Below are 21,690 nucleotides of genomic sequence, written 5' to 3' on the forward strand. Positions count from 1 at the left end.
ACAAAAAAGAGGATATTATTGATCCATAAATATATATCCATAATATATTCAGACAAACAGTCAATACTAAACAAAAGAACCGAGCTATTGTCTAAATGCAGGCACAACAACAAATAACTACTTAAAAAACATTTAACTCATTTGCATTTTCATCTGTCTTAGCATTCATATACTCACACAATCCTTGTATTCTCTTACTCCTGAAGATTGCATTAGCACGAAACAGTCTGTAGAGTGATAATACCCAGTTCTACAAGTCCTACATTTTCAATATATATATATATGTATATGTATGTATGTATGTATGTGGGTGTGTGTGTGCGTGTGCGCGCGTGTTTGCGGGTGTGCGTGTGTGTGTGTGTGGGTGTGTGGGTGGGTGTGTGTAGGTATGTATGCAGAAGAGCAGTTGTGTATGTTTAAATTTACAAGCAAGATATAGCACTTATTAGTGCCGCTGGTCCAACACTCGGGACGTACTGAGATGATTGGACAGGAACTTTTTGTGATAGGTGACACTCAGCTGAGGATCCTACTAAGAATCTGTTGTTCACGGAATTAAACCATGAAGCTAAATCTAATATTCCACACATATAAATTAGTCCTATACCGTTAACCAGAATTGGATTTTTTGAATTTTGTATTTTAAAATACCTTCTTATAAACTTGAATAAAAATCCATTAAAATACGTATATATTGAGGCCATTTTCATCAACAAGATGGCAACATCTGGTAAACTGAAAAACTGCATATACCAAAAGAAATAACATAATAAAAGGTAAAATATAAATAAGACATTTTTGGGTCTTTCAGAACAAATGTTACTTGTGGCAAATTCTGCAAAATTTGAAAAAGAAACCAATCCTCAGGTGCCAAAATATAAGTACTCTACATTTCCACACTAATTTGCATATTTAACTAATTTGCATTCTAATGGAACGTGCAACTGGGCTGTGATTACTGAAATTTTGTTATCTCATGTGTTAAATTAAACAATAAAAACATTTGTAATTATTTGTCCTACCTAATATTCTAGAATTAACCAAACGTCACTGCCAAAATGCATGGAATTATAACTAATGGCCATATGGTCAGTAGCGTTTATGTCCTATGAGACAGTCAGTTTCAAGACCCCTGACCGTTACAAAAATATTAAATGGTTTTAGTCTTTCTTTTTGTTGTCCTGTCATATTCATTTATTTGGGCAGATCATGGAGTCAGATCATGAGATAAAATAGTGCAATATCTGTTCATTCATTATTTTTAAGCAAGTAAAAACTTTGAACGAAGTATCAAAGTGACCAAAAAAATATACCTAAAACATAAACATAAACAATATGTTGGATAGACAATTGGATGACCTTTATTGACCTCTGACCTGTTAGTCTAGCCATATGGGCAGTTCCAGGACCTTAACAGGATGAACTTTCAAAAAATAGTAAATAGTTTCAGTCTACCTTTTTTGTTGTCCTGTCATGGTCATTTAATTGGTCAAATTCTGAGAGATTAGTGAAATAACTCTCCTTTCAGTATTTTAAAACAAGAAGTAAAAACATCTTCAAAATATCAAATTTCAACAAGAAATTCAGTTGCATTTAATATATATATATATATATATATAAAATCAAAACAAGATGACGCTTGGTTACAAATTCAACATTTTATTGCACTACAGGCTGTTTCATGAGGTACTTCCTCAATCATCAGGTGCTAGGCTCTGAATGAGCTGTCTCTTATACACATCTAGATGTGTATAAGAGACAGGCTCAGAGTACGCCCATTCCAAGTACATGGCGGACAGCTGGCACGTGAGCACCCTTCTCCAGAACATCTCGCGCTCGACCGACTGGCGCGGCAACTTCGTCCCGGACACCTTGCCCCGGTAGCCAAGCACTCGCACGTACGTCTCGAAGTCGGGAGGCGCAAGTCTGATTTCCGAGAGGACGCTGTCGAAGTGATAACGGAGCACGTTCGCCGCGACGTCGGCCATCCTGTTCGCGCCGAACGTCCATTCGAGGAAGACGAACGGCAGGAAGGACAGGACTAAGAACGACGCTCCGACACAGATCACAACCTTCATCAGCCCGTCGGATCCAGTTCGCGGTTGCAAGTGCGGGGGACACTCTTCCTGACCGACGACGTAAGTATATATAGTATATATATACACAGTATATATAGTATATATATACACAGTATATATATATAAATTATATAGGCCTATATAAATTATATATATATAAATTATATATATATATAGTGTTTATATCCCAGATTATGGTGTCATAGTAAACTTTACACAGAATGACCTTACTCATCTCTGACCTGTTATTCTAGAACTTATGTCCCATGGACAGTTCGAAGAACCTCTAATGGCATTTCCATGTATACTAACTAAACAAGTGGGCATTTTCAGAAAGTAGATGGGTTTTGGCTCCTGGACTAAACTGAAGCTATGACCCTGGGTTTCATAATATTTAATAAATTAATTATTTTATTATTTATATTTTATACTCTATTTTACATAAAATTACTTTGAACGACCTGTAATGGAATACCTGTGATCATCTGAAAATATCCTAAATGGTATCAAGATATATATATTTTTTAAATGGTATATTAAGTAAATGATTGAAGACCAGAATTAATAATAATAATCATTAGTGTTTCAGATGCTGAGATATTGATATTTTATATGCTTTGCATGTCGGCCATTTTGAAATGCAATATGGCTGACATTATGACTAACTGAACTGATATAATAAAAATAAAACAAAAACAATAATAATACCAAAATTTAATCACCTCATCCTTGTGTCATACGTAACATTCCCTGTATCTTCCATTTCAGATCTGTGTGTCTGTTTTTCTGAGATATTTTGAACACAAGAAACGTCACGCACGACCTTAAAAATTTAAATGACCCTCAAGTTCACCCCGAATTTCGATCGTGAACAACACTTGATAATGTCTTTCTTGTAACTTGGTTAAATATTCACGAAAGTTTCATTCATATCAATTGATTAGTTTTTCATTGGGTTATACCTAACACTCCCTTTCATTTTTAATTATGTCTGTGCAGCCATTTTTGAGATTATGTTGTACATAAAAAAAAATCACACATGAAAACACTAAAACGTGACACACATACACACACACAAACTTACTTGACTTAAAAAATATATCTCCTGGCGGGATATAATAATAATAATAATAATAATAATAATAATAATAATAATAATAATAATAATAATATTAAAAATAAAAATAATAAATCATTATTTCTATTTACCTTTGTTTCCTGTAATAAGCTTCATGTGTCCAAACCTAATAGCGGCTTGTATTCTTACGTCAAACGGATGTCCTCTCCAATTAGACCTTTGGACATCTGTCAGTTTCTGTAACGGATCGATATTATGAAGAATTTCTGTTCGCGCCGACGCAATTCCAGTTCTGGAGGAATAAATAGTAGGAAAAACACATCAATGCATACTATGTATTATTTTATGAAATTAGATAGATTCCAGCCCAGTATCCTAAAAACAAACTTTAGTCGTAGTTCTATCTAAAAAAAAAAAACACTTCAAAATTACGTCATTTCGTATTCTTAAAATGAACTTCGAATATCACTAGCAATCCTGCACACCTCGACTAAAATTATACCCCCGTAGGCAAATTTTTATAGTCAGTCTAAGATCAGGCTAAATTGCCGACTTGAATTATTTCACTAATCACTAAAAATGCGCTGTTTGTAACCCACAATAGAGTGAAACGAATAAAAGCGATTGTATACCTTATAAATTATAAGATTGTATACGATATAAGTTATAACATATGTAACTCCAGAGTGTTCAAGAAAAGAGACATCAGGTTTAGCCTCCAAAAGGATCGAGAAATTAACATATTTTGCGTTACGGTCACGTAGTTTAATTTATATTATATTTTATTATTAAATATAATCGAATTTTTGAACAAACAAAACAACATTGCTTTTGCTCGGAGTGAAGATCTGATTTGATGCAGACCAGAATTTCATTTTGCAAGGAGAGATATCTGTTTTACCTTATTGTATCCCATTGGTTAACACCGTCGAGAGGCTTGGTTCCTTTTGTAGTCCAACCGGCTATACCTTCCACAAGCGTAGGGAGCCAATCACTGACGTGAATAAGTTCATGGCTAACTGTTCCTTTGACATGGTCATTAAGCAGTGGACTGTGAACAAATCCAATAGTACGTATACCGCCTTCAAAGTACGTGCTCTTGAAACCACGCAGCGGCCAGTTGTTGCCTTCATTTTGTCTAGCGCCACCATTATCTGCATTGCAATTATTATAATATATTAAACACTTTTAACATGTCGCTCGTAAAAAGATGTGTTCATGTGTCTCTTTCCCATTTTTTTGTCATAATTTGTAAAAATTTAGGGGCCCTGGGCGGCTGTCACCCCTAAGAGCCGGCCTAGGCCGCTAAATTTCTCTTTACCATAAGTAAAGCGAATTAAAAAACCGAAAACACCTACCGCTTGAAAAAATGATGACAGTGTTGTCATACATATCTCCATTAGCTTTAATTGCGCCAGTAATGTTACCTATAGCCTCATCCATACACGTTACCATACCAGCATACACCCGTCGATTTTTATTCTTGATCGTATCTACGTAAGGAAGTGTGTAGTCAGAAGGAACCTGCAGAGGTGTGTGAACCGCTTGGAGCGAAATGTAGAGGAACATTGGCTGTCGTAAAAATGATGCATATTATTACTACTTAGAAAATTTAACAAAACGTAGCAACAATTATTCAAAATACTATAAATCGTGAAGCAAGATATCGTATGTGAGACAGCGAAAAATTCATGGCTAGCCACCACTAATAAATTCCTCATGGCAGCTAAAAGTAGGCCTACGTATTAATGGTGTTAAATTTAGGGTTAATAATGCGTGCTTATTACATGTTAACGTGAATAAATAAAATGCCAAATCTGGGTCTGAATTCAAGTGATGGTGCCGCCAGCTTTTCCCTGACAGGTGGTCCATTGTTCCTTGACAGATGGGCCAGAGTCCACACTCACCTCAGCCCCACCATGGTTGGTTGCTCAAGTAACTATAGTCTTTTTATAAAGTAAATTATATGTCCGAAAATGACAGTCATGCAGACTTAAAATTTAAAAATTGAGTAATCCGAAATCTGTTAAATAGGCATTGGTAGTTAAGACAATGTGAAAATTAATGATTAATGCTTACAGTACCGTCGATTGGACCATAAAGAACGTTTGATTCAGATTGGATTTATTATAGTATACTGTATCAGACCAACATGATTCGTGGTATCGAAGTTACATATTATGAAAACAATCCATTTGGTTACTTAACCAACTTTATAATGGTATATTCAAGACTACATACGACACAAAGAAAAGTGATCCAAAAGTCGTAGGTCAATTTATGAGCAAAGTAAATTTTCACAGTATATTATTAATATTTTTTATTATTATTTTTTAATAGTACCATAAAATATAACAATATTACTAACATTAACGATAATAATAATAATAATAATAATAATAATAATAATAATAATAATAATAATAGATGGATTTATATAGCGCAAATAAACTATTTTTTTTTTGCACTTGACAATAAGTAAACAAAAAACAACAAAACTTGGCTGATTAATAGCAAGCGGAAAAAATATCCAAAAATATATAGCGATTGATTGATAATGCTTATATTGGCGAAGCTTCGATGGGGCTTAGATCAATACGTCAATGATAAAGCATGTAAATTCACGCTAATGACATGTAATGCGTAGGTCTAAACGTTGTACGCAAATATTAAATTAACAATGTGTGCTGAATAAAGTCTTAAAATGTATATCCAGTGAGACTTCGTGAGCAAAATATTTTGCTAAAAATTATGTAAGGTGCCCCAACATTCTAACGTCCCCGTGCCCCATGACTTGTCGTTACGCCACTAGTACTACGTCCAGCTGGTTATAATTTTTATAGTGACCAATAACTCCGTGTATGTATGTTACTGTTATTCTGCAATTGATGGATACGATCTACCGTGGGGGCGTTTATTCGCGTTGTTGCACACTAAAATAATACAGACTTCGCTTGACTTGTAAAACTTTGATAGCAAACTTTAATTCGTGGGTCTGTATAAATGGATTTAAAAGGGAAAACTATTGATTAGTTTTCTCAGATGATAAGGAAGATTATGACTCGGCAAAAACATGTGATAGAAAGACAGTGTTGCTGCTGGTAATGGGACAGGAAGTGTCAGATGAGGGGTGGGGAAGAAAGAGGGCGGTATATAACAACTTTAAGACTATTACATAAAAATATTATTGAAATAGGCCTACCTTGTCAGGATCATGCTTTGATATGATGTCGATGGCTTCTTTAGCATACACAAATGTTGAGTAGATTCCTTTATAGTTATATTCAACAGCGTCATTCCGTCTGAAGTCATAGCCAGTGCTTTTGTCATGATGGTAGTAATCTTCACTGCCGGTCAAATAGCCTTTTACACAAAATTAAACTCAATAAATATCATATAAACTTTATTGGCAAAACATACAGTAGGTTCCAAAAGAGGCGATTGCTTGTCAGCTGAAACCATACACAATTTTACAGTTACATTGGAATGAAAAAAAGAAATTGATTACGCAGAATGGACTGGTAGTTGGGTCATTTCTGGCAATTCCGTGACCGTGGAGAGGCTAACTTAGTTTTTCAGTGGATTTGTCTTCCTTGAGGGTATAATAACAAAAATAGCTTGGGTGTCCCTCGCGAAAGTGTGGGCATAACCCATGAGAGCCCTAAATCCAAAATGGCCACCTTCCGCAGTTTTGAAATTTATTATTTCAGTGTTTTGGCCTACACGGCTGCTTTAGTGCAGGATTTAGGGGTTTTAGGGGTCCAGGATTTCATTTTTTATATCGCATCGAATATTTGACCTTCAAATCCAAGATGGCCTCAAATTTTTTTGTCAAAAACCACTTTTTTTTTAAATTCGTCATAGTGCCTTATAAAAGGATTGCATGAAAGCTCTGATCAAGCTGAATTGACTGATGGACAGTAAAACTAAAATTAATTATACAGTAGTCATCTCTAAGGTCAAATGTTAACAATTGGGGTTAATAAAAAATGAAGCTTTTAGTTAAAAAAAAAATTAAAATAATAAAATTCCAGTGTATTGTTAATATACAGAAATTCATATTTGATTTCCAAATTATTTAGGTTCCACTTTAAAATCTAAAATGGTGCTGAGGTCACTTTGGACGCCAGAGGTCAATGTTTGAGGTTAAAGGTCAATTGTAGTTCCATTTTATAAAATTCCAGTGTTCTGTGCTGTTAACATTCAATAATTCATACTTCATGTACATTTAGGTTTGACCTTCAAATAAAAAGGTACCGAAAGGTCAGCATTTATAGGTAATAGAAAATTAAGCTTTTAGCTAGTTACTTTACATTGGCTATAACATTCCAGTTAGTTCCAGTGTACTGTATAGTAGATATCCAGGAATTCATATTGATGTCCGATTAGTTTAGATTTGAACTTCAAATCCATACTGCTGATTTTCATCTCACAAGTGTAAAATTTTCAAATTTTATGCAAGTAAAAACTACACTAAGTACATCTCAGAAGGTAACAGGTTACAAACCTTGGCTCTCAATGGTCAAAAAGTCTCATTTTACAATGTCTGACTTTGACTTTGTCCTTTAACACCAGACTTTTACCCTCAGTCTGACGTACAGTAAATGCTCCCTCGCTTCAGAGAGCATCACATCGGTAGATCACCTAGAAGTTGATACGTCCTAACTTGGAACGGAACATAAGCGTTGGATACACGTCTGTCTAGTACAACTTCTTCAGTGTATCTCTATTATAAATTGGCATAGGCTGAGAGCAGTATTGTATCTGACTCTGAATCCATACTCTTTGCTTGCCACACCAGTGCTCTGGTTCTTACCCCACAGTAAACGGTGTCACCAAATTTGTGTTTTTAACAAATTTTAATCCCTCAAGCTTCTGCAGTTTTACCTTGTTTTCAGAATAAACCTCACTTCATTTGAATGTCTTTGGGCTTGGACACTGTGGAAAATGTCATACTCTATCAGTCGTTGATATGGCAAAATGAGGGATGGCTCAGAGTGCCACTGGAGTGACTACTCGAAAAGAATAAATATGCACCATTATAAACTCATGCCAAGCTCTTGTATGGCCCATCAAACTTATCATGACATGTGTTTCTTTTCTACAGTAACTATCAAGGATGATGTGCATGATCAATGGGTAGCAACATATCTACACATAACAATATACACACCAAATATTTTTCCCAAATTCAAAGACATGGTCAGTGCTTACTGAAGATACCACAAATACCATCATACCTTTCTTTGTAGGCACTGGCAATGACCACACATTTGGGTATTTTGGGTACAGAAAAAATCGAAGAAGGTGATTAATAATTCCTGAGGTGAGGAAACTGCTAAATCGAGTGCATGAAAGTTAAAGGATGAAGACAAAGCTGATGAAATCTTTTGTCCTCTCCAGTTGATGTTCTTTAATTAAAGAAATTATGGTCTGTATATCTTGAACTCAGTGTATTTTTGTCTACAGAAGTCGATTAAATCCATTATTATTTTACACAAGAAGAAGGAGCTGTGACCAATTGAAGACCAGTTGAAACTGGGTCCAGCTGAAAAAACACAACACCCAATGTGGTTTTAGTTCCAACTGGAATTTTTACCTAGGTTACATTTCAGCCCCTGTACAGCTCTGAAGAAAAAAACAGATATAGCACATGAATTAATTTGTTCAAACCCATATGGGTTCCAAATAAACCAAATGCAAACCTAAGGGGCCAAATATATCCTTTAAAGGGCACATAAGGTTATTTAGGCCAAATTTTTCGGATCCTTATGGATTTAGGGTGCAAAGCAGCTCTTTCTCGTATGGGCCAATTTGTAGGGTACCCTTACGTTTCAAGGGGCGTAAACTGAGAAGAGTACAGCCGGCCTTCCACCTGATGAAGACACATTGCACCATTTGAACAAGGACAAACTGCATCACATATTGCTAGTGCCATTTTAAGTTGCTAAACTAGCATCCGTCCTCCATTTGTCATGGTTAAGAAATCTTGAATTGTTCACCAGTACTCTGCCACCCTTGCTGCACCAGCTCACTAGTGACTATTTTGAGAAACAGCAATGAGTGTACAGTAGACTCGGATGAGGAGTAGCAGCCTATTGTTTAAGAAATAACTTACTTTCTTTAGTTGATAATTCAGGAAATTAGTATTAGAATTAGAATATATTACAATTGTAACCTTTTAACTTCTGAGATGAACTTGAACTTGAACATTTGACTGCGTGAGCTGAAAATTAGCAGAATTCTTGGATTTTAAGGTCAAAACTTTAAAATCAATTGGACCTCAAACGAAAAATTACTGGATATTAACAGTACACTACTACACTAGAATGTTATAACCAATGTAACTAGCTAAAAACTTATATTCCATTAACCAGAAATGCTGACCTTTGACACCTGAGATGACCTCAACAGAAATTTAGATTTGAAGGTCAATCAAAGGTTCATCAAATGTGAATTCCAGAATATATTAACAGTACAGTACACAGGAATTTTATAACCAATGTAACTAAAAAAGCTTCTTTTTATTAATTAATATTGACATTTGACACATGTGATGACATCAGCCGCATTTTTAGATTTGAAGGTCAAATCCAAATCAATCAGACATTAAATATGAATTCCTAGATATAAACAGTACAGTAAAATGGAATTTTATAAAGCAACAAAACAAATAACTTCATTTTAAATCAACCACAAATGTTGACCTTTGACTTCTAAGATGACCTCTATATAATTAATTGTAGTTTTATTGTCTGTCAGTCAATTCAGCATGATCTGAGCTTTCATTAAGCCTTTTATAGGGGCACTATGATGATTTTACCAAAAAAAATGAAGATTTTAAATAGAAATTGGCGGCCACCTTGGATTTGAAGATCAAAACTAGGTCAAATCATCAATCCGACATCAAAAATGAAATCATTGACTCCTGAAACCTCTAAATCTATGCACTAAAGCAGCCATGTAAGCCAAAACACTGAAATAATAAATTTTAAAATGGCGGAAGGCGGCCATTTTGGATTTAGGGCTCTCACGGGTTATGCCCACACTTTTGCGAGGGACACCCAAGCTATTTTTGTTATTATACCCACAAGGAAGACAAATCCACTGAAAAACTAAGTTAGCCTCTCCACGGTCGCGGAATCGACAGAAATGACCCAACTATGGGGCTATAGGTACTGCCAACCATAACCTGAAAACAGGTAAACTATTGAATTATACAATTTAACTACTGTGTAGTTAATAAATAATATATATAAAAATTGAATATTAAATAATAACAATCTAATATGTTTCAAATATCATCTTTTTAATATTTCTTGTTAATGTTGGAGTGATGTCATTTAACTTGGTTTTAGGGTGGTCAGTAGTTTTTTCCAATAAATTCTTCAATAAATATTGATTTTTTTTTTAGTCTAGTGGGATGTACATCTTGTTAGCGTTTCGTAATGTTTGTTTTTGAATCAGTAAATTTTCCAATTGGGGATGGGAGTTCTTGAAGATGATATGTGAGCATAAAGCATGCAACTTTATTTAGATCGTACATATTTTTTGTGATCATTCTAGCAATTCGCCTTGTAATATATATAGTTGTTATATGTTAGTAGAATATTCATTCCCCCACATTATATTACAATATTAGAGGTGTGGTAAACAAAACACGTGCACATTGAATAAATGTAAAAGTATATCCCTAAGAAAATACAGTAGAACCCCTATTATGAAGACCAAAAAAAGTGTCCCCTTAATAGGAGTGTCTCCTGAATAGGGTACCCCTATTCAAGGGACACTAACCAAAAACGTGAAATTGTCCCCTTTAATATAGCTTTTTGGCATGTTTCATATAACGATGATACAAACCTTTATAATTGTATTTTTTATTAACATAATTAGTGACAGTAGAATTATAACTAATTCATAGCAATAATTTGCAATGAAAATACATTTCATTTAGAATATGAAATCAGTAGAAATGTAATAAAAAAATAAAAAATGTAAAAACAATAATTTTATATGTTCCAAATATTGTTTCATGATGCAATGTTAATGAATGAACTAGAATGCTGAAAGTGCACGAAAAACGAAGACAAAGAAATCCCCATGGTTAAGAGTCAAAATTGACAAGATTGGTTTATACGAAGTAACACATGCAGGATGGCTTACCGATATTAAGGCCACTGAGATTTTGGAAGAAAATTCAAATTTCATTTTCAATTAATTTAAATTTTAATTTATTCAAAAAACCTCTGGAACAGAGAAGTAGAATAGTAGGCCTAGAACAACTTTAAAATAATAGAACAATTTCATTAAAACGGACAATTTATTATTATTATTATTATTATTATTATTACGTAGTCTAACAAAAGCTCGCCCTTGACAAAAAGTAGTAGAAAGCTGATAATAGTTTAAAAGGTGATAAAATTTCCTTAATAAAGTTGCTCAAAATCATGTCAATATATAAAGTTGAGTGAATTTTTCTTATTTTGAGACTGTTGTGTTTGTTGTGAGACAATTTAAAAAAAAATAAGTGTCTCCTTAATAAGGGTTGTTTGACCATTTCGCACACATGGGGTGTCCCCTCAGTGTTAACAGATATATATCGCCTCTCGTTTCATGGAAAAGTGTCCCCTTAATAGGAGTGTCCCCTGAATAGGGGTATCCCAAAGGAGTGGTTCTACTGTATATTGAACTTTGTAGATAATACCACTTGATCTAGTGATTTCATTTAAAATATAATTTATATGGGGGCCACATAAATGTTCATTTACACGGATTCCAAGGGACATAACTGTTTTTTCTCGATTTAAAATTAAGTTAAATTAAATTAATTAATTAATTAATTTAAATTAAATTTTAATTGTTAAAGAAAATGAAAAGAAAAATAAGGAAATATGTATTTTTTTTTTATAGAACAGCATGGAAGATAAATAAAATAGACATTAATTTCTATAAATACAGAGTTAGGTAACATACATTAAAAACACAAACAAAATATAATACACCTCTGTAGATATTTATATCAGGCCTTCCCAACAGACATGGACAACTGAACCACACTGGTGAATGCTTTGCATTATAGATTATGTAGCTTTCTGTCAAATGCTAGCTCACTTTTTTTTTAAATACATTTTACTTTTTTTATATTTATTATATTTGTAATTATACTGCGGCCTTTTGGCTCCAAAGCCCTGACAATCCGATGATCTCAGTTGACTTTCTGCTTCATCAATTACAAAAAATAGCAGGCGTAAGACTGTACCATTAGATATATGCTATGGGTAATTATTAGATAGATAAGGTAAGTCTGAATATATATTTATGCATACTTCATATAGGCCTGTATAGAGCATAAACACAATAAAGACATATTTTGTTCTATTTTTCTATTTTCTCTATGATGATATGATACTCGCCTTGATAGCAAGAAGTGGCAGGTTCGAATTACGCCAGAAAACATTTCATAGAGATTCGAGTATTACTGTTATTATTATTTATCTATATTTAGGCTTATTACATTAGTAGAAATATACCAATGTAGAGTATAATCTATCAGTTCTTACAACATTTATATCGTTATTGTGTTTATGCTCTATACATCAGACCATAGATACCATGGACCTATTAATAAGAAGGACATACAACGTAGAATTGCCCTTTGATCAATCATTTTTTCCGACAAGATAAGAGAGGGGTATAGGCCTATTTATCGGAATAAACTATGAAAAGATAAGCTCGGTACCATTATTTCTTACGTTATTGCCTTTCTATGCATGCGCATTAGGCTTTTGTTCAGCTGCCTGGTTCTCCGCGAGCGAGACACACACATCAAACTGTTGAAAATACCAGTTCCATGAAAATACGAATACAGTATACCCTAGAAGCCAGCAGACCAGGTTTTGTATGCACATTGAGGTGCAGAGAATTTGACTTCAGAAATTTGTTCAGGGTGGTCCAAGAACCATTTTTGGCTTGGTAACATATTTTCAATATGTGGCAAAAGGTCAAAAGGTTAAAGGTCAAAGCTATAGGGTCCTTGTATCTCCTCAACCACAGGTGGTAGAGAGTTGAATTTAGTGCCAAATTGTTCGGAACATACATATTTCTATTTGCTCTAATAGAATATTTTGCTAAAAATAATGACCGGAAACGCCGTTTCTGACCTTTAAGATGCTTCAAGGTCATAGCCATATTGTCTTTATATTTCCACAACCACTGGTGGTACAAAATGTTCTATTAGAGCAAATAGAAATATGCATATTCCAAACAATTTGGCACCAAATTGAACTCTCTACCACCTATGGTTACAGGGATACAAGGACCTTATAGCTTTGACATTTGACCCTGACCTTTCGCCACATTTTGAAAATATGTTACCATTACCAAGCCGAAAATGATTCTTAGACCACCCTGAACCAATTTCTGGTGCTGGAATAGTAATCGCTTGTGTAAATAAATAATGTAAATAATAAAAATACAATATTATGTTGAGATATTGAGGTACTCATTGCTTCTTGAAATGATGAAATATTACATAATTATGTATTCAGAGATGCCAGTAATAGCACAATAAATGAATTAAAAAATATTTATTGAGATATAGTTAGCAATATTTATTTATGCTACTCAAAGCCCCACAAACGGTGGCCGAAGGCGTTTATTTTTTTTTTAGAGTAATAATAATTTTCCTTTAACCTAAGATAAATTAAATTTTTTATTTATTTTTTAATTTTCTTTTTTTAGAGTAATAATAATTTTCCTTACCTAAGAATGTATCGAACCCTCTGTTAGTTGGTATACAACCGTCTTCGTAGAAGCCAAGGTGCCATTTTCCCACCATGTGGGTTGTATAATTTGCTTCTTTCATCTTTTCAGCTATTGTAACCTCATCAAGAGGGAGACAGCGTGTATGGTCGTCTTCGATAATTCCATGCTGAAGCCCTGTTCGAATCTACACGTAGACATTTAAAATATAAATTTAGGTAATTTAGGTACAAAAGGTAACATATCAAGAATGAAAATCAATGAGCCTCAGTACACAAACGCTTTATAGTTTTAATTTTCGTCAAGTACAATATTTTTTATCAACATAGATGCTTACAATACTTCATAGAGAAAAACGTTTAATAATATTACCAAACATATCCATACGATACAGTTTTATAATCGTCAATAATAATTCTCCTACCATATACAACCCTATATTCTTTAGTCGTGGATTGATTTACAGTTTTTCTCGATTTGGTTTTCCTAGTTATTCTATTATACTCAGATGTCGTATTTTTTTCTGGCCCAATACCCCAACCATACTGCTAACCATTTCGAAATTTATCTTTGTTGAATTTTGGAAATGTAAAGTGCATCCCTTTGCTTTACAAACCGTCTTTCCCAAGTCAAGTTTATAGGCGTGATTTTTAGGACAACCAGACACATAGCACGTAATAAATTTTCTAGCTTTAGGCCCTATCTCATTGTTAGTTCACCCAAATTATCAGCAATTGGAGGTTGCCATTCTTCCTGGTTGTGTTAGTAACAAAAACGAAAGAATCGGTAGTATAGTAAAGGACACGGTCAGGTAACTTATCTAGCAAATCATATAACTTCAGTCTAGCGGTAGCGGTTGTGAAAGCAGCGATAAACGTTCACTCTTCACTTTTCTATCTACAGTGACACTTGTTCCCCACGCTCATATTTCACTTCTGCTAAATTATCATTTATTAAGTTTGTATCATTGACAATAACTTCTGGGTTAGAAAGAAAATCATGTACTTCGCTTAATAATTGCTTAAACCGTTTATTTCATATTTTTGGAGGAGTCAGTGTGATATTTATTAATTTGATGATTAGAACTTAACTAAAGTTTATATTTTACAGATTTAACAATTCCTTATTTTCGTATTGCAAATGAATACGTTTACATGTGTTTTCAATTATTCTCTTATTTCAATATTTTACAGACCTACTTGAATCTATCATTGCTCAAATTTTTTAAATTTTTATATTGGTTTTTTTTGTAATCGTATATTTATATCTTCTTCAAATGAGTTTGCTTTATTTGTTTTATTTAATTTTTTTTATTTATATTATAAAATTATGTTTAGAAATAGTTTATAAATTTTACATTTTTACTTTTTTTTCAGTTTTTTTGGAATAACTGTTTCATATTTTTCTTACGTTTCGTATGTTTCAAATCTCTTCTAATTCTAATGATTCAAACTCCCAACATCTGCAATTCCTTTCATTATTTTTTTCATTTGTATTATGTTTTTTACGATAGCATTTTTAATATTGATACATTTTAATTGAGCATCTTTTTAAAGGTTTTTGTGTTATAGTAATTCTGTTTAGTTCCACTGTGCTTTACTGTCTTGCGTTCGGCAATTCCTTGAACCGTTTATTTCAAATTGTTTGATGAGTCAGTGTGATATTTACAGTGATGTTAGAATTGTTATGTGCTTTAAAGTTTGTTTTACAAATTGATACTTCTATCGTCACTACCATAGTCGCTATCATCACCATCCATCATAGTCGACATCGTCATCGTCTTCAGAGAGAGTCATATGTTTTGTTTCAGAAATAAGGAATAGCTTTTCATTTATTTTCTTTCTAGCAAACGAATAATATAAAAATCATCATATAATTTGCATTAATACAAATTTATGCATTAAGTGTTCGTTTAACATAACGCTCTTAATAATTCCTTCAATCCCTCGCATTGTTATGGTCGATTACTGATATAACGCTTCCCCAACTGTGTGAGATAAATGGTAAAGATATTTGATCTGATCACAATTTTGGATGATAAAATCAGTATCCCTGATTACATGTATCTAGTTCTACAAGAACATCGGAATATTCGGCTGTCTATCATCAATGTTCAAGACAATCATGCTCGACGTTATCATCAATGGATACAGCCAGTTACATTGGTATCACAGTTCTTTTTGATTTGGTTAACTCCAATAGCCTCAGTGTCTACAAGAAGTTTCCCGTTATTGTTTTCATCTGATCCTGTACCGCATTCACCATTAATTCCACTTAAATTTGTTCAACCTCGCTGCTCGATTTAGCATTTCGTACCATTGACTGATTGGAAGATTAATGCCTTTTTTACTTGGTTTAACGTCACCACCTTCCGCTGTTTTGTAATAGTCTCGGATGCAAACGCATGACTGGTCACCATTGATGAACAGCAACGTGTCTCTTTTCCGATAGCTGGATACGTTTGGCAGTTTTTCTATTCTCTACAGGAATACAATTTGGCGTGAACGATGTGCTAACGTTTGGCCCGATTTCAACTTTCTATTTTTGGTAGGCTGCATAAAACGTCGCATAGTTGCCTTAGCCTTCTCAACAATCTTGGAGTCTATGTAGTCGGTAATAGGCTTGTAGAAACCCATTCTATAGGAGTTTTTTTTTATCTGTATCTTGCAGACAAGAGAGAATTGTTTCGATATATTTGAACAAACAGAACTGATACTCTTATCAAAAATTTCTTCGAAGTATATACACTACAGATGTATAAAGATTACGTGAATTCAGTAACGGCTAGGCCTATTCGTATGTTTTTCCTAGAGTTTTAATTTATTTAATTGTTTTATTATTATTATTATTATTATTATTATTATTATTATTTATATTATTTATTATTTAAGGAAGATAAAAAGTGACGTTATCAATTTATTTCGTTTCATACGTCATCAATCAATTCTTGTTTAAAACCATCGAATCACCAGCGGTTACTAAAATCTCTCAACCAATATAACGATTATATAAACTTTATCAATGTTATGAAGTCTACTGACTATAATGTTATTCTGGCCGGCCGTACAACCTTCATAAAACAAGCTATTAAATTGCGAAAGGAAATGGGATTATAGGTAAAACTTTTTCTCTTTCTCTATTTTAATTGCATTTTTGCTGTTTCCTTTTTGTTGTCACGTTTTGTTTTTATTTGTATATTGACTGTAATTGTAATTTGAAACGATCGCCTCCTGTAGCGACTCGCTGTGACGCCTTACGACGCGCTGTGCAACATGAAAGTATTACACAAAATGAAGAAAACATCAAACAATTTTCATCAATTTGTTTACTTTTATTTAACAATTTTACATTTGTTTACACATTGCAGTTGGCCTAAAATATAAATTTATAATATTATTTATTTATTTAGAATTTTGCTAGTAAAGTGTTCTCGACAGCTGTCATCAAGGCTTTGCTTGGTTCATTGGCACATTAGAGGCTATGGCTGATTTAATACATTTATTCAAAGAACATAGAATTATAGCAAGGTAACTGCAACTTGCAAGATCCACACGTTTGCTGAAAAATTAATATACTGATACTGTAAATATAAATTTATAAATATTAATATTTATTTAGCATTGCTAGTAAAGCTTTCTTGGCAGCAGTCAACAAGACTTTGCTTGGTTCATTGACATGTTAGAGGCTATGGCTGATTTACTACATCTCATCAAAGAACATAGAATTCTAGCAAGGTAACTGCAACTTGCAAGATTCACACGTTTGCTGAAAAATTTAAAAATATATGTATATTAATTTAGTTAGTAAATCATACTACATGTTTTAAGTCAACATTTATATATGTCTAGCCTATAATAATTGGTACATAATCCCATGAAAAAAACATTAAATCCTGCCTCTCTAACTAGGTCAAGGCCGCAGAGTCACGACCACCAGTACACACAGACACCCACTCAACACAACACACACACCCTGCAGTGCAGATAGAGCCTAGGCCTACATGTATTTCGGGATCGATATTTATTTTTATTTATTTATTTATTTTGAAAATCATCCAACAGCGGAAGCCAATTACAGGATGTCTTATAATACATATAAATATATAGAAAAATACAAACAAGCGAAAGATAAATTGATAAATAACATTACAGTATAAAAATGAAAAGAGAAATTTACAAATATATTGCGAGAAATTACATCAAAATTACAAATTGATTAATAAAATTACAGTATGAAATGGAATAGAGAAATTTACAAGAAAATTGCACAAAATTACATCTTAAGCTAAAAATTGAAAGTTCAAAAAAATACAGATAAAAAAATCCAGATGAGAAAATAAACAAACAAATTAAAATAAATTTCATTTTTCGGAAAAGTACTTAGTACCCAAACCTTCTAACTATGATTATTTTACAAGAAATAATTAAATCAATAGTAGATACAGACCAAAAAGAATATATTAAAGGGCGCTTAGGAGGAGAAAATATTCGATTAATCGAAGACCTAATGGAATATACATGCGCTACCGAAGCTGAAGGTGCACTGATTTCATTAGATTTCCAGAAAGCTTTTGACAGCGTAAGTAGGAGGTTCACGATTTCAGGTTAAAAAAAATACAATTTCGGCGATTCTTTTGTTAGCTGGATACAAACATTATATGCAAATACTGAATGCTGTGTAATTAATAACGGTTGGATGTCCGAAAAATTTATTATGCAACGGGGAATTAGACAAGGATGTCCTCTGTCTGCATTATTATTCATCATTATAGCAGAAATTATGGCTACTAAAATCCGTAAAAATAACAATATTAAAGGAATTAAACTCCAAAAAATAAATAAAGATAACGAACATGAAGTAAAAATATCCCAGTTAGCAGACGATACAGTATTGTTCGTCAGTACATTTAACAGCATTGATCGAAGTCTGCAAACAGTAGATGAATTTTGTAATATAGCAAAATTGAAATTAAATAAACAAAAAACTAATGCAATGTGGCTCAGAAAATGGAAAAATAAAAAAGAGCAACCAGGAAATATTCAATGGAGAGATTCTTTCAAAATACTAGGAGTATACATTGCGTATAACAAAAGTCTTTGCACTCAAAAAAATTGGGATGAAAGAGTAATACAGCTCGAAAATGAGCTTGAACAATGGACAAAGAGAAATTTGACCATGAGCGGTAAAATTTGTATTTTAAATACATTAGCATTATCGAAATTGACCTACCTAGCAAGTATAATTGAAACTCCACAACACATAATAAAAAAAGTAAAGAAAACCATATTTGATTTTATCTGGGAAGGTAGTGAAAAAATAAAAAGGAGTATATTATATGAGGAGATTAAGAACGGAGGGATGAAAATGCCATGCCTAGAAGCAAGGATTATGTCATTACATATTACTTGGTTTGAAAAATTATTGAATAAAAACACACAAGAAAGATGGAAGCAAATACCGGTTTACTATCTAGAACAATTGGGTTCTAAAGATATTTTCACAAAAGTAACTAATATAAATGACTTATATAATACAATTAATACAAAAGTGCCAACATTTTACCGAAATATCTTAAGGTCACTATGTATGTTAAAATAAATCTAGTTCACAAAATTGTGACACTTATGAAGATATATGTGATCAAGTAATATGGATGAATAAAAATGTGGTATTAAATAAAAAGTCTTTATTCTTCAAATCCTGGGTTAAATCAGGTTTTGTCAAAATAAGTTATATTGTTAAGGGTAATAGATTTTTAAAAGCTGTTGAAATCGTTGAAAAATTACAATCAAGGCATAATTGGATATCTGACTGGAAAAGAGTGCTATCAGCTATACCAAACCATATTTGATTTTATCTGGGAAGGTAGTGAAAAGATAAAAAGGAGTATATTATATGAGGAGATTAAGAACGGAGGGATGAAAATGCCATGCCTAGAAGCAAGGATTATGTCATTACATATTACTTGGTTTAAAAAATTATTGAATAAAAACACACAGGAAAGATGGAAGCAAATACCGCTTTACTATCTAGAACAATTGGGTTGTAAAGATATTTTCACAAAAGTAACTAATATAAATGACTTATATAATACAATTAATACAAAAGTGCCAACATTTTACCGAAATATCTTAAGGTCACTATGCATGTTAAATAAATCTAGTTCACAAAATTGTGACACTTATGAAGATATATGTGATCAAGTAATATGGATGAATAAAAATGTGGTATTAAATAAAAAGTCTTTATTCTTCAAATCCTGGGTTAAATCAGGTTTTGTCAAAATAAGTTATATTGTTAAGGGTAATAGATTTTTAAAAGCTGATGAAATCGTTGAAAAATTACAATCAAGGCATAATTGGATATCTGACTGGAAAAGAGTGCTATCAGCTATACCACATGCCTGGAAGTTATTAATTGACAATTCCAACCAGACTGAAACCTGTGGCAAAAATAATATTGAATGTACATATTGAATGAATACAAAAAATATTTATAAGTGCATTGTAAAATGTTTCTCGGAAAAACCTTGTAAAATCCAATCTAAATGGGAACGCCTCCTAAATATTCCAGATAATCATTGTGAAATGGTCTTGCTAAGAAAGGTAAAAAACATTGTTGAGAAAAAGCTTGCAAATTTTAGTTACAAATTAAGGCATTGTACAATAACCACACGTTCACGACTTTTTAAATGGAAACTCTCCGACAATGACTGCTGCTTATTTTGTAATCCGAATATTAAAGAAGATGATTATCATCTCTTTTGGGGTTGTTTAAATGCAAAATATGTCTGGAATGAAATAGACAGAATGATTAAACCAGAGTTTGGATATACTGCAGCTTTTAATGATATTGTGCTAGGTACTGATAACAATTATGTTAACAATATTTACACAGTTGCTTGTTTTTGCCTATACAAAGCTGCCGTTATCAAAGCAGCAGTGGGTAAAATAAAATTATTAAAAGCACTGCTCGATTCTGAATTGTATGTGAGAATGAAACTATTTAGAAAACTGTTAATTATCAAAAAATAACAATGTCCGACGTACCATATTACCATAAAAATGATGTCATTATTAATTAAGACAAGTAGTTATACCGTACGTAAAAAATCATCTTTATACATTTAGCATATTTATATATCTATTTACGCAATAAATGTTCAGAAACATGTACTCTTCTTTCATAGGTAACAGCAATACTTAGAATACTTGTATTGTGTTGATGAATGTAAATGTATATACAAAATGAATGAATTTAAAAAAATGTGTAAAAAAGAATAACTTAAAAAAAAAAATTATACTGGAAATACGAATAATGTATCGAATGGGCAACAATGATTTGTCTAGTGGAGTTTACTCCATAAGAAAAACAATATTAATAGATGAAAGATACGAGATAATATTGTACTCAAATTTTAGAAGTTGGTGCATATACGCACTATTTAAAACCATTAAAAAAAATTAAAAAATAGGCCTAGGCCAATATAAATAAAAAACAAGGATTAAATTAATAATTAATAATATTATTAATATTATTACACAATTATCATCATGCTCTTCTATCGAGAACGGTAAAATATAATACCGTATAATTATCAATATAATACGCCTCTTTCTATTTTTTATATATAAGAAAAAAAGTATATGAAAATAAAATAATTAAGAAAACAAAAAAGTGTAATTATTGCGTCGTGTTAAAGAATGTATATGTATGTATATGTGTATGTATGGGCCTGTGTATATGTATGGGGGTGTATATATATATATATAT

General features: G+C 32.6%; 1 protein-coding gene across 1 annotated transcript in view; it reads right to left on the reverse strand.

Annotated features, from left to right (window-relative positions):
* The window catches only part of LOC117101452 (arylsulfatase I-like), a 33,743-nt gene that overhangs the window by 4,888 nt on the left and 7,165 nt on the right, over positions 1 to 21,690 (reverse strand). Inside the window, exons 2-6 of the mRNA XM_033241428.1 lie at positions 13,918 to 14,104; positions 6,359 to 6,519; positions 4,515 to 4,728; positions 4,058 to 4,310; positions 3,288 to 3,448 (exon numbers count right to left, since the gene is read on the reverse strand). Of these exons, the coding sequence (XP_033097319.1) occupies positions 3,288 to 3,448; positions 4,058 to 4,310; positions 4,515 to 4,728; positions 6,359 to 6,519; positions 13,918 to 14,104 (976 nt within the window). The remainder of the gene's footprint in view (positions 1 to 3,287; positions 3,449 to 4,057; positions 4,311 to 4,514; positions 4,729 to 6,358; positions 6,520 to 13,917; positions 14,105 to 21,690) is intronic.

Source organism: Anneissia japonica, unplaced genomic scaffold (genome assembly GCF_011630105.1).
Source record: "Anneissia japonica isolate Jap-2015-1 unplaced genomic scaffold, ASM1163010v1 scaffold3174_len352767_cov145, whole genome shotgun sequence".
NCBI classification, from domain to species: domain Eukaryota; kingdom Metazoa; phylum Echinodermata; class Crinoidea; order Comatulida; family Comatulidae; genus Anneissia; species Anneissia japonica.